At 42.2% G+C, this 13602-nt stretch overlaps 1 protein-coding gene across 1 annotated transcript in view; it reads right to left on the bottom strand.

Moving 5' to 3' along the window:
• Nucleotides 1-940: 940 nt before the first annotated feature.
• The window catches only part of Dgat2l6 (diacylglycerol O-acyltransferase 2 like 6), a 30778-nt gene continuing 18116 nt past the window's right edge, over nucleotides 941-13602 (bottom strand). The window contains 7 exon segments of the mRNA XM_008844403.3: nucleotides 941-1688; nucleotides 2101-2221; nucleotides 2223-2313; nucleotides 4528-4702; nucleotides 6022-6223; nucleotides 6610-6680; nucleotides 7046-7156. Coding sequence (XP_008842625.1) covers nucleotides 1534-1688; nucleotides 2101-2221; nucleotides 2223-2313; nucleotides 4528-4702; nucleotides 6022-6223; nucleotides 6610-6680; nucleotides 7046-7156 — 926 coding nt within the window. The 3' untranslated portion in view covers nucleotides 941-1533.

The raw sequence follows: 13602 nt of genomic DNA, 5'->3' as shown, positions 1-13602 counted from the left end.
GTCTGGCAGAAATCCACTTCCATATGTAAATAGAATGCCTCACAAAGCATCTAACAGCCAAAGCTTTTACCACTACCCCCATGGTATAAGTATCCTAGTCTTCTCTTAATAGACAGAGAGCTGGGTCGCAGAGCTGCTGAACTACTGAGAGCAGAGACACTTAATAAAGCTGTAACACAGACTAAGCCGAGTCTTGAGTCCTGTGCCTTACTACCGGCGACCTAGCCTCTCCGGGGGGCGCACTCCCTTGTGACCGACTTGCGGACATCCTAGCTTTCGCTGTCCTCGTACTCCTCCCATGGGGTTCAGTGGCCAGTGGACCTCGCATCCTGAGGAAAAGTACACGGGTGAAATAGGGACAGGATTCAGCTGGACAATGCTCCAGTAGCAGAGAAGCTGTCAGCACCGGAGCGGCGGACAGCAACCTATCTGCTGCCGCTCCCAGAGACGCCTGTGGCCAGAGCCGGGCGCGACTCGCCAGGTGTGGTGTGGACCCCGAGATCCGGGGCCCAGATCGGCCCCGAGATACCCGCGCACCCCACGCCTGAGGCCCATAGAGACACGGAGAAGCCCGCGGGGCCAGACCTGCCTTCCTCCAGACGCACGGCGGGGGGGGGGGGGGGGGGGGACCCTGCGGCCCCGCCGTGCCATTCCGGGTGTGCGCCCAGAGAGCGCGCGCGCACCATAATGTCTCCCTGCCAAGATAGACTGTAATTCTCCTGGAACCGTAAGCTCAAATAAACTCTTCCTTTTATAAGTTGTTTTGGTCAGTGTTTCTATCACAGCAACAGAAAAGTGACTAATACACCTTCCATCCCCTCACCCTTTCTATCAGAAATCATAAAGGATGGGGCTGAAGAAAACAAAATGGCTGTCCACAAGCTAGTGGAACCACAGTAATTAGGAAATAGTCGTACATTGTTAATTTCTAGAGCTTTATTTTTGTAGATAAAACAATGTTAATGCATTGCCAGTCTGAACTCTGTCATAAGTGAAGGAATTTGGGCAGTTTGGCTTAGGAAGCCACAGTTCAGGCCCCCAGTTTACCTTCTGGCAGTCCTCAAATTGTAAGGAAAGGGCCTTACCTTGGAGGAAACAAAGCAGTCCTATTCTAAGTAAAGCTTCTAAGCCTGAACCTAAATAGTAATAATGCCACTGAGGCTTGTGAGGAAGGGGCAGAGTTTGTTGGCTTCTTATACTTTGATCAGAGAGTTGATGAGACTGACAAGACTCTTCCTAATCCAGGGACAATAACCCTGGATTATTGTCCTAAAATAGCAAGGTGTGACAGAGTTATCTCCTCTGTTAGTCAGGCTTCACCAGTTCTCTCCTGTGCCTCCAGTTCCCAAACTTGCTTTGGCTACCTGGGTAGGACTGCAGCTACTGGAATTCCAGTTCATGAAGTACTTCTGGCTTAGTTGGCATCCGCTTACATCTTTGAAATCTACCCCTTTCCCCACATTCTTCCTTCCCTATTGCTTCACTTGGATTCCTTATGGATTTGGGGTTTGGTTACAGAGAATTTTGCTCATATTATACAATTGTTAGCTCCTGGGTCTCTGAGAGGCCATATTTAGCTTTGTGTTGGTCAAACAGCTTGCACAGAGCATTGATGTAGAGTGCAAGGTACTTTCCCACCGTTTCCTTGCTAGGATTATTGATCTTGGGGACTGGCAGGGGTTCTCCAACTGTGGAAAAGGAGAAGAGATAAGCATTAGAGTCCCCACCTAATGTTGATACACTAGCCATATGTCAGTGGGGGACATATTCCAACAGTATCTGGGCCTTCCTCTTCTTTCATCCTTTCCCCCCTGATTCTATCCTGGCCCTAATTCTCTGGTCACTTACTCTCACCCATGCTCCAGATAGTGAAAGCAAGTGCAGGAAAGAAATGAAGGAATGTGTGTGAACAATGATGCTCCTGTGACAGATGGTGAACACTGTCCCACCCATAAATGGCCACAAATGTTATCTGCTTAGTCATCCTACCACTGTTTCCAGCCCCACCTGCTGGAATTTGCCTTCATTCATCCTGGTTGATGGGTGACTTGGGGTGGGAGACTAAGAACCTGAATGACCTAGCAAAAGTGAAAACCTTACCAATGGTGGTAATGGGCTGATTGAAAGGTAAAAAGCCCCAGGATCCCCGAGTGAGGCCCCGGCCATGAAAGGTACAGAAATTTAGGCCTAGGAGTTTTTTGCCAATTTTCTGGCCATTTTTTTTGGAAGAATCTTAGCCACGTGCCCTCAGGGAAGGTCTCTTGATTGTACACCTCATTTTCACCAAAGGAGTAGGATGGAACAAGGTATGCCCTGCGAAGAGAGGGGCACCAGTGAGTTCTTCATGGAAGTGAAACCTCCCTCAGCGAAACCCTCTCCAAGGTGGGCAATTTCTCCAACCTCACCATGATACAAGAAGACTTCAAGCACCCAAACACCTCCAGCCTCATGTCTCATTCTTGCCACACCACCTCCCCCAACCTCTTTCATTGCAGCTGCTGCACCTTAGCTTGTGATGGGAAGAAGTAATCCTAGGAGACTTATCACCTTCATTGTATCTAGCATACTGAGCGGTCTCCCTAACCGCACATATGGACACATCACTCCTGTCTTCCCAGTTCTCCCAGAGCTCCTCCCTGAGTCCCTCACTGCTTAGCCTGGTCTTGATGCTCTCGCCCTTCCTATCTAGCCAGCTTCTCCATTGCTTATAAATACAAAGTATGCCAAGTGCTCTATCTGTATGTTCTGTTCTCTCTTCCAGAATTCCTTCCCCCTCTTCATGTGGCGAATTCCATTTTGCCTTTCAATACTCCGTTCTGACTGCATCCCCTTAAAGAAGTCTTTGACTACCTTCAATTTCCCACTGTGGATTATTTGCTCAGCTTAGTGCTTTCCTCTGTCCTACCTTCCCATCCCAACCTGCCTTCTAGTCATCTCCTTAACCTGTCTGTCAATTCACAAGTGAGAACTGTGACATGATTCTCTTTGAGTCTCTGGGGTCTGGTCCGGTGTAGTGCTGCATATGTTATAGGCCCTCATTGAATGCCCAGGTTTTCTCTTTTGTTTGTTTGTTGTGTTATTTTTGTGGTACTAGGGATTCAACCCAGGGCCTTTTGCACATGCAGAGCTCTACCACTGAGTTACATCCACAGTCCTTCTAAAATTTTATTTGGACACAGAATCTTGCCAAGTTCCAGGCTGGTTTTAAACTGGCAGTCTTCCTCAGATTCCAAGTAGCTGGGACTATAGCGATGCACCACCCTGCCATTTTGGTCTGACTGGCAACTCCTACTATTATTTTGATTCCAGCAGAGTTCAGGTGTCACTCTCCTGTGAAACCTCTACTCTGGGTCAAAGGCTTTCCACAATTGGTGCTCCCTATAATATTTCATTCATCCAACAAATATCTACTGAGTTTTTTATGTGCCAGCATTGTTTTAGGCCATATGGATGCATCAATCAACACAATAGATTAAAAATTCTCCATCTTCACACTGCGTACTTTTTTTGAGGGGTATAGACAGATAATAAACAATAAAATAGAAGAAAATAAATAAATGAGGTTTAAGAAGATGACAGGTGCAGTGCAGAAACTATACAGCAAGACAGTTAAGAGAAAGCTTAATGAAAAGAGATGTTTGAGCCAAGATTTGATGGAGATCAAGGAGACAAGCAGTTACTTGGAGGAACAGTAGTGAAGGAGTAAGCAATGGGACGAGTAGGGAGTGATGAAGTCAGAGAGGCAGCCGAGGAACAGATTATTCAAGGTCTTTCAGGTCCTGGTAAGGGTGCTGGCTTTTGCTTTGTGTGGCATGAGAAGCATTGGAGCATTCTGAGGAATGACATGATTTAACTCATGGTTACCAGGATTTTTGTAGCTACAACTTGGAATAGAATCTTGGAGGGGAGGGAAACAGTGAAAGAAGCAAAGAGAGCAGTTCAAGTGTTGCAATAATCCAGTAGAGAGATAATGGGCATTTAAACCCAGGGGATGGTAGTTAAGGTGGTAAATAGCTGGATTTGGCTTTTCACACTAGGCTGTGAGTTCACAAGGACCAGATAGTATTTATTTCTGTATTTCAATGTCCTGTGCTAAACCTGACACAGAGTGGGCATTTGATAACTGCTGAATCAATGTGTTCTATTTTTCAATCAGATTTACACCACCGGGGAACAGCTTCCAAGCATCCATCCTCTGAGTACCCAGTCAGTGCCTTCCTTGCCCTTGGGTAGTTCTCACAGCTTTTAAGTAAACAAGTAAATATAGAGCAAAGCCCTCTCCCCCCAAGCCCCCAGACTTGCAGGTCATCTTCTGCTCTTCTTTCAAGATAGCTTCAGGATAGAAAAGTGTCCACCAAAATGTCTGGAAGACCAAACAGCCCTAAGGTACCGTGAAGAGCAGAGAAGGAAACAATCAGAACAAAGATGGGCCTTCTAGTAGGTTTCACAGAGAGAGTGCCATGGTGGATAGAGCTACAGAGGGTCTGTGGCACCATGACGAGGGAGCCCCAGAACCTAGTGACCCACCCTGTCTTCAGTGCTAGCTTCACAAAACCTTTACTACTTTTGAGGCAGAGTGTGGAGGCTCCTGGGTGACACAAGAGGGCTTCAGAAGCTCCACCCACCACAATGATCACAGCATTGCCTGAGCCTCTCTGAGTCAGCTTGTGCTTCAGAGCCAATTCACTCACTGGACATACACCTGTGAAACCAAAGCGTCAAGTGGTAGAACTTAGTGTCAGAGGATAGGGAGGGCTTCCTCCAGGCTCTTCCTCCTAGAGGTAGTTTCCACCTTTCTGTTTTTGTCCTCAGTGTTCTGGGTTAGCCCTAGCCTGAGAGTCTCTTTAGGGTCAGCTGCTTGACTTGGGAGGGCTCTGTGCTAATACAGATGGGGCTATACTGATTTCCTCTGCCTATTTTGATTCATAGCATCCTCTCTTCCTGATGAGCAGTCTTTCCCTCTCTACCCATGAACTACAGCTATCCTTCTCTCTATCCAGGCTGACTATACTGGAAACCCTCCAGAGGTATCTCCTCTGGAGGTGATCAGAATAGCCACCACCAATGTGCTTCCTCTCTAAGAGAAATCTGCCAAAATGAAGCCATTTCCTAGAAGTTTTGGAGAACAGGCAGACCTGGGAGCCTATCCAAGCCAAATTGAAATGTAGATGAACAACAGAATGTAGATGACACACTGTTGTTCAACAATAACTACTGACTGTCACCATTTCTGAATCCATTTTCCCTTTATCTTCTGTTTTCTACTGGGATGGTTGAAATTGTATGCAAGATCCTGCTACATGGCTACATGGCCACACCAACCTAAGAGGGGAGCCAGAAATGTCCTCTGGAATGTCCCTCAACATAAATGTATCTCACCTTTTGGTTTGACTTCTGTTGTGTTCTGGTGTCCAAAAAGATGTACATTTATCCAGAGAGAAGGAAATTTGTCACAGTACCCTGGCTTGAAGCCTGGCATAGGAATGTTGTCCTGGATTCTGATGGGTGCTTCTCCTTTATCCTTTGGCATCTTAAGCAAGGATGAAGGGGTTCCCAGGTGATACAGGTCATGGACCAAGTTGTATGTACTAAGTGGTATGAAAGACTTTAAAATGTCTTTAAATTGCCCTGAGATGAGAGCTGCTACATAAATGTCCAGCTGAAAGAAGCCAATTGGCATCCCAGAAAAAAGGAGTCTGATATGATTTCCCCTGCATTAATATTTAATATTTGGCTTTCACTCTCTGCTTTCTATTTGGGCTTTGATCCTGAGAGCTCGGCCTTCTGATTCCCCCATGAAAGGATTCCTGGTGTTTTATGAATGCCTATAACTTCTCCTGCTGCCCTACCAAATCTCCTCTCACATCTTGGACAAAATTTGATGTGTGGGTACATACTCCTGATACTGGCTGGGTTCTTTCTCATGTTTAATCGAGTCTTCTAGCACAGAATGACTGTCAAGGTTTATTGGAGTGGAAGCCTTGAGTTGGATTACAGTTTGGGATAATTTATTTTACTCACCCATTGACATCACATATTCTTGCACAATTGGGATCCAGAAGACGTGTTCCAAGGTCGCTAAAAAGGGAGTGATGGATGGGAAAATCCTAGAAAAGCCAGTGGCCTCAGTAGCAAAGTTGATGAAGGTACCAAGAGAGAAAATGCCATGGGGATGGTTGATAATGATGTAGTTGTGTTTGGGAGAAAGGTCATGGGTCACCAGCTGTTAGAGGGAGATTGAGGGAAATTGATCAGGCAGAAGGAAGACAGGTTGTATAAACTCAGAATCCAGCAGGTAGCCCTATATCCTTGCTCACTGGATGTTATCATTGTCATAGAGATTTCCAAGAATCATGCTGTTAAGAGATGCTGGCCTGAGTTTGCCACTGTGGGAAAGATGCTGCCCATCTGTCTTCCCACCTGCCCATGCATTCTGGGTTTCTGCTCTTCCTTATACCTCTGAGTCTTCACCTTCACTGTTATCCATCAAAGCCTTTGAAAGCATGGAGCTCAGTATGGAGTGGGAGTTCAGGCAATAAGGAGCAAGGGTACTCGGAGGAAAGATGGGCACCGAGAGGAAAGATGGGCACCCAGAGGAAAGGAAGTTACCTTTATAGGGAAGTAATTTTGGAAATACTTCCAGAGGGTCCAGTTTCGTACCCAAGCTGAACGCCTACCATCTGTGGACAGAGAGACAAACAGAAGGGCAAGTGGGCCACTGCCAGTCCCTCTCTCAGGGGTGAGGAGTTTGGCCTGTGTTCTTCATGCCACAGAATCAGCCTCTTTCTCACATCTCAGATGTCCTGAGTTCAACTCCCAAGACAGAGGGAGCTCTTGTTTCTTCATAGAAATAGAAAGGTGATTGAGAGACATCCTGAGGCTGGAGGTACCTGCTCAGAGATCTCATTTTCTTAATTTTTTTATGGGCAGTCACTCAGAGACTTTGGTTCCCCCTTTGATTCTACTCATGTCTTCAGCCACTTCCCTTTCTCCATGGCTCTACCCTTAGCACAGACAGGACCACCATTCTCTTTACATCTCTTACCTTGACTGTGGGTGTTCCAGTCATAGGCAAGCCAGGCTAAGGTGAGCACAGTTAAGGGCCATAAATTACTGAACACCAGCAAGTAGGGTCCAAGGAAGATGGGAATAGCTCCTGAGGAGACACAACAGGTACATGCCTTTTAGTTACTTTCAAGGCTTGATATCCCTCTCACAACCTCATCTCACCTCTGCTTCTATACTAAAGAAACAGGCAAGGCTGATCTAGAGTCCTTCTCTCCTTCCCTCAGCCCTTGCCTAGCTTTGCTCTGGAATATGCTGCTGTCTGGGTTCTTGGATCTGGGTCCTCTTGAGGTATGAGATTTCGACTGACGAAGCAACAGTACCATGAAGTTCTCAGAGTAGGTCTTCAGCTGGGGTCAAAGGGCAGCACTACTTGGCAAAAGGAAAGAGCAGCACATTGCACTGGTGGCTGATTATCTTCATTCTGGTCTTCAGAAATTTTTTCATAAAAGGTTGGTTTTGCTTCCTTTGTTGAACTGATAAACCCACATGTTCCAGGGAATGAGGCCTACCTGCAGTATTTAGGCTGATTGGTGTTGGGAAGAAAAGCAGATTAGACATTGCTTTATTGCATTTTATTTTACCCCCTTTGAAATGTTGTGAACATTCAGAAAGGGAAAACATGAGTCTGTTAGCAACACCACATGTCAGGCTACAAGACTGCAAACATGATATGTCTTATAGCAGTGGGAAGGAATTAATGAATTAATGATTAATTTTTCCATGCTTGAATGGAATCCATGGCCTTGTCGATACTACAGAAGGGCTCTACCATTGAAGTATATTTTCAGCACTGAATTACATTTTATTTTATTTTATTTTTTTAAATTTTATTATTTTTATTTTATGAGTATGCATGTATTGCCTGCATGTAGGTAAATGCACCCCTGTTGTGCAATGCCTGAGGAGGTCAGAAGAGGCTGTCAGATTCCATGGGACTGGAGTTACAGACAGTTGTTAGCTGCTATGTGGGTGCTGGGATTCAAACCTGGCTTCTGCAAGAACAACCAGTGTTCTTAACTGCTGAGTGATCTCTCCAGCCCCCTGAATTCCATTTTAAACCAGCATTCATGAGATAAAAGGGCTAAGTACATATATTATGAACTAAAAAAAACCTAGTCAAGGGAATGACTTCTTTAATAATATATAACAGTTTCAGAGATGAGTAAGAAGCTCAAGATGTATCTACCTGACAGGCTTGTCTCTTGTGTTTGAGATATAGATGAAATACTAGGAAGAAGATTCAATGGACATTGTTTTGAAAACTCATGCCATTGCCCAACAACCATACTCATAATCCTAGCATCATGGAGGTTATGGAAGAAGGATAGCAAGTTGGAGGCCAGCCTGGGCTACTCACAGTGAATTCAGGCAGCCTGGGCAACTTAATGAGACCCTGTCCCCCAAATAAAACTAAAAGTAAAAATAAAGGCAATCAGGTGTGTACCTCGGTGGTAGAGCATTTGCCATGCACAAGGCCCTGAGTTCAATCCCCAGTACTGAAAAAAAGATCATGTCATGCAAGAGCAGTAAGCATTCTTAACTGCTAAGCCATCTCTCTGGTGCCTTACTTCTAATTTCTTGTCATATATATATGAATAATATTATGTATCTATATAAAATACAGCAACCACAAATGAGAGAAAGCATATATTTGTCTTTCTGAAATAGGCTTAGTTCACTTAATATTTATTATTATTGCCAATTGCATCTATTTTTCTGCAAATGGCATAACTTTGTACTTCTTTATGACTGAAAAATTCCATTGTGTTTACATGCCATATTTTCTTTATCAATTATTCAATTGTTGGACACCTAGGTTGCTCTCATAATTTAGCTACTGTGAATAGTCATGCAATAAATATTGATGTGCAAGTATCTCTGTGACATGTCAACTTAGAGTCCTTTGGGTAAAAGCCTAGAAGTAGTATAGTTGGGTCATATGGAAGATCTATTATTAGCTTTTTGAGAAACCTCCATTCTGACTTCCACAATGGCTGCATTAATTTACATTCCCACCACCAGTGTATAATGGTTCCCTTTTGTCTACATCCTCACCAGCATCTGTTATTGGCTTTGTTGATGACTGCCATTCTGACTGGGATGAAATGAAATCTCAAAATATGTTTGGCCTTCATTTCTCTGATAGCTAAGGATATTGAACATTTCTTCATGTTTATAGGCCATTTGGATTTCACCTTTTGAGAACTGTCTGTCGATTTCACAAGTGTATAGCTACCAAAGATTTTCTCTCATTCTATAGGCTATCTCTTAACTCAGTTAAAAGCCCCTGTTACCGAACAAAACTGTTTTAATTTTATGGGGTCTCCCATTCGTCAACTATTGGCATTATTTCCCAAGCAACTGGAGTCCTGTTGAGAAACCCTTTGCCTATTGCAATATCTTGGAGCATTTTCCCTACTTTTTCTTTTAACACTTTCAGAGTTTCATGTTTTACCTTAAGGTCTTTGATCCATTGGGAGCTGATTTTTGCGTAGAGAAATAGGGATCTAGTTACATTCTTCTGCATGTAGATAATTCAGTTTTTTCCAGCACCATTTGTTGAAAGGGCTGTCTTTTCACCAATGTGCGTTATTGTACATCTTTGTCAACATGTGGTAGCAGGCGTGTAGGTTTGTATCTGGGTCTTCTATACTATTCCATTGAACTGTGTTTGATTTCATTTGAGTACTATGCTGGTTTTGTTACTATGGTTTTGGAGTATAACTTGAAATTAAGTATCGTGATACCTCCAGCATTATTCATTTTGCTCAGGATTGCTTTGACTGTTCAGGGTCTTTTGTGCTTCCATATGAATTTTAAGACATTTATCCTGTTTCTGTGAAAAAATAGCATTGAAATTTTGATTGTGAATTGCATGGAATCTGTAGATTGCTGTTGGTAAAATAGCAATATTAATTTACAACATTAATTCTTTTGATCTTATAGTGTTTTCTTCAATTACTCTTTGGGCTGTTTTGAAGTTTTCATTTTAGAGGTCTTTCACTTCCTTGGTTAAGTTTGTTCCAAGATTTTATTTAGGCAATTGTGAATGAGAATGTTTTAATTTCTTCTTTCTCAGAATGTTTGTAATTGGTATGTAGGAAGACTATTGATTTTTGTATGCGAATTTTGTATAGTACCACTTTGCTGAAAGTGTTTATCAGCTCTAAGAGTTTTCTGATGGAACTTTTAATGTCTCTTATTTATAGAATCATATTCGATACAAATAAGGATACTTTGACTTTTTCCTTACCTATTTGTATCCCTTTTTTCTTTCTCTTGTCTTACTGCTGTATCTAAGACTTAAAGTACTATATTGAATAAGAGGAAGTGCACACCTTTGTCTTATTACTAATCTTGGTTGAATTACTTTTGAGTTTTTCTATATTTAGCATAGTGTTGGCTATAGGTTTGCCATATATATTTTTTATTGTGTGGAGATATCTTTCCTCAATTCCTGGTCTCTTCAGAACTTTGATCATGAAAGGATATTGAATTTTGTCAAAGGCACTTTCTGTTATCCATTGAGGTGATCATATGAGGTCTGTCTTTGAGTCTATGTATATGATGTATGATACTTACTGATTTACACGTGTTGAACAATTCTTGCATATCTGGAATCAATCTTACTTGATGACAGTGAATGATCTTTTTGATGTGTTCTAGAATTTGGTTCTTAAGTATTTTATTGGAAATATTTGTGTCTAGGTTTATCAGAGAGATTGCTGTGAAATTCTCTTTTGTTGTATCTTCATCTGGTTTTGGTATGAGGGTAGTTCCTGGCTCCATAAAACATTTGGTATAATTCTCTCCTTAGGTATTTCATGGTATAGTTTGAGAAAGATCAGTGTTCATTCTTTTAAAAATACCAAGTAGAAGCCGGGCGTGGTGGTGCATGCCTTTAATCCCAGCACTCGGGAGGCAGAGGCAGGCGGATCTCTGTGAGTTCAAGGCCAGCCTGGTCTACATAGTGAGTTCCAGGACAGCTGGGGCTACAGGGAGACCCTGTCTCAAAAAGACCAAAAAATATCAAGCAGAATTCACCCGTGGATCATGTGTGTCTGGACTTCTTTAAGCTGGGAGTTTTTTCTTTGTTAGTGTTTCAATCGTATTGCTGCAGATCAATTTAAATTTCTTATTTCATCTTGGTTTAACATCGGTGGGTCATATGTGTGTTTACGTTCATTCATTTCTTTTAGATTTCTCAATTTAGCAGAATTTAAGGTATGTTCTTACAATTTTTCTGAATTTCATTGATATCTGTTGTAATGGCTCCCTTCTTATCTCCAATGTTATTAATTTGGGTCTCCTCTCCTTTTAGGTTAGGTTGGTCAGGAGTTTGTCAATCTTGTTTTAAAAAATCAATTCAAAGAGCCAACTCTATATTTCATTAATACTTATATTTTTAAAATTTCTATCTGACCTTAATGATTTCTTTATTTTTACTGCTCTTGTGCTTGATTTGTTCTTGTCTTTCAAGGCCATAAGGCTCAACATTGTTATTTATTTGCGATATCTATGATTTCTTTGTGTGTGTGTGTGTTTTATTTTATTTTTTTAAATTTTATGTGTATGAGTGTATTACCTGCATGTAGGTAGGTGCACCCATGTCGTGCAATGCCTGAGGAGGCCAAAGAGGGCATCAGATCCCCTGGAACTGGAGTTACAGATGGTTATTAGCCACCATGTGGGTGCTGGGAATCGAACCTGGGTCCTTTGCAGGAGTAGTCAGTGCTTTTAACCACTGAGCCATCTCTCCAGGCCCTATAATTTCTTAATGTAGGTACTTATACCTATACATGTCTCTCTTAGGACTGCTCTCATTATATCCCATAGGTTTTGACATGCTGTGTTTTCATTTTCATTTAATTCTAAGAATTATTTGGTTTCCTTCTTATTTATGACCCTTTCATTGTTCAATAATATATTGTTTAATTTCCATGAGTTTGTGTGTCTTCTGTAGTTTCTTTTGTTGTTTATTCATAGCTTTTTGTGGTTATATAGAATACAAGGAGTCATTTCAATTTTGCTGTATTTGTTGACAGTTGTGAATTATTATATGATCTCTTTTAGAGAAATTCCATGAGTTTCTAGAAGAATGTATATTCTGCAGTGTTTAGGTGGAATGTTCTGTAGATGTCTGTTAGATGATATCATTTAACTCAGATGCTTCTCTGTTCTTCTCACCCTCATCAAAGAAGCTTCTCTTTGCAATAGATGGAGTCCATTACAAAGCTCTACAACTGGTCAAATGCAGAGAATAAGTGACTGTGAGGTGTGCAGCCCTATGTGACACATCTACATTGCAACCTCTACACCCAAGGCTCAGGAAACATTGTGAAAGAGAGGGAAAAAGAATGTAAGAACTAGAGGGACAAGATGCCTGCTACTAGTTACTGAATTCTAGACATGATAAGGAAGCTGTATCATTGAAATCTCCACAGTGTGGTAGTCTAAGGAGATCTGCATAATGAAAAAACCAGTTGACATGCCAAGGTGGATGGGGGGAATGCCTCAGGGTCCCACCCCAAGATGAAGAGCTACAGGCAATCAACAGATGCTGAGGGAGGGAGAATCATTTTATCAAGGGACTGGCTCCCTAAGAGGTCATCTAATCCCAAATGGGCAGCCGTAAACACAGGTGTACACAAGCACCACTAAATGAACTCAGTGTATTATATATGTATATATATGTATATTTATAAATGTATGTATATATAACAATAATAATCAATGAAAGGGACAAGAAATTGAGGGGGAGTGGGGAGATATGAGGGGAGTCAGTGGGGGACTGGAAATAATACAAGGACAACAATAATGTATAAAATTCTCCAAAATAAAAAAAATTAAAATTAAAAAAGATAACCTGTCTATTGGGGAGAGTGTGATATTGAAGTCACCAATGTCTTAGTTTCTTTTCCCATTGCTGTGGTAAAAGTGGCACACGCCTTTAATCCCAGCACTCGGGAGGCAGAGACAGGCGGATCTCTGTGAGTTCATGGCCAGCCTGGTCTATGTAGTGAGTTCCGGGACACCTGGGGCTACTGGGAGACCCTGTCTCAAAAAGACCAAAAAAATTCTCTGACAAAAGCGACTTAAGGCCAAAAGGTTTCATTTTAGCTCACATTCATCATGTGTATAGCCTAAGTACCTACATCATGACGTCAAGGCTGTAGGAGCCTGAATCCACTGGTCACATTACATCTGCAGTCAGGAGAGCAGTGCATCAATGTATGCATGCTGTTTAGCTCCTTTTCTCCACTCACACAGTCCAGAATCACAATCAGGGAATGGTGCCACTCACAGTGTGTAGATCTTCCCATAATCTACCCAACATAATCAAGATGATCTCCCTCAGGTATGCGCAGAGGTCCATCTCCCAGGTGATTCTAGATTTTGTCAAGTTGACAATCAACAGTAATCATCATATCCACTGTTGTTTGCTTTCAGTTAATCTGTGACTTTATATCAAGTATTTTTAATGAAATTGGGTGCCCCTGCATTTAGTGTATACATGCTTATAATTGTAATGTC

This window comes from Nannospalax galili, unplaced genomic scaffold (genome assembly GCF_000622305.1).
Source record: "Nannospalax galili isolate Female #2095 unplaced genomic scaffold, S.galili_v1.0 scaffold280, whole genome shotgun sequence".
NCBI lineage: Eukaryota > Metazoa > Chordata > Mammalia > Rodentia > Spalacidae > Nannospalax > Nannospalax galili.
This window is presented reverse-complemented; position numbering and strand designations above follow the sequence as displayed.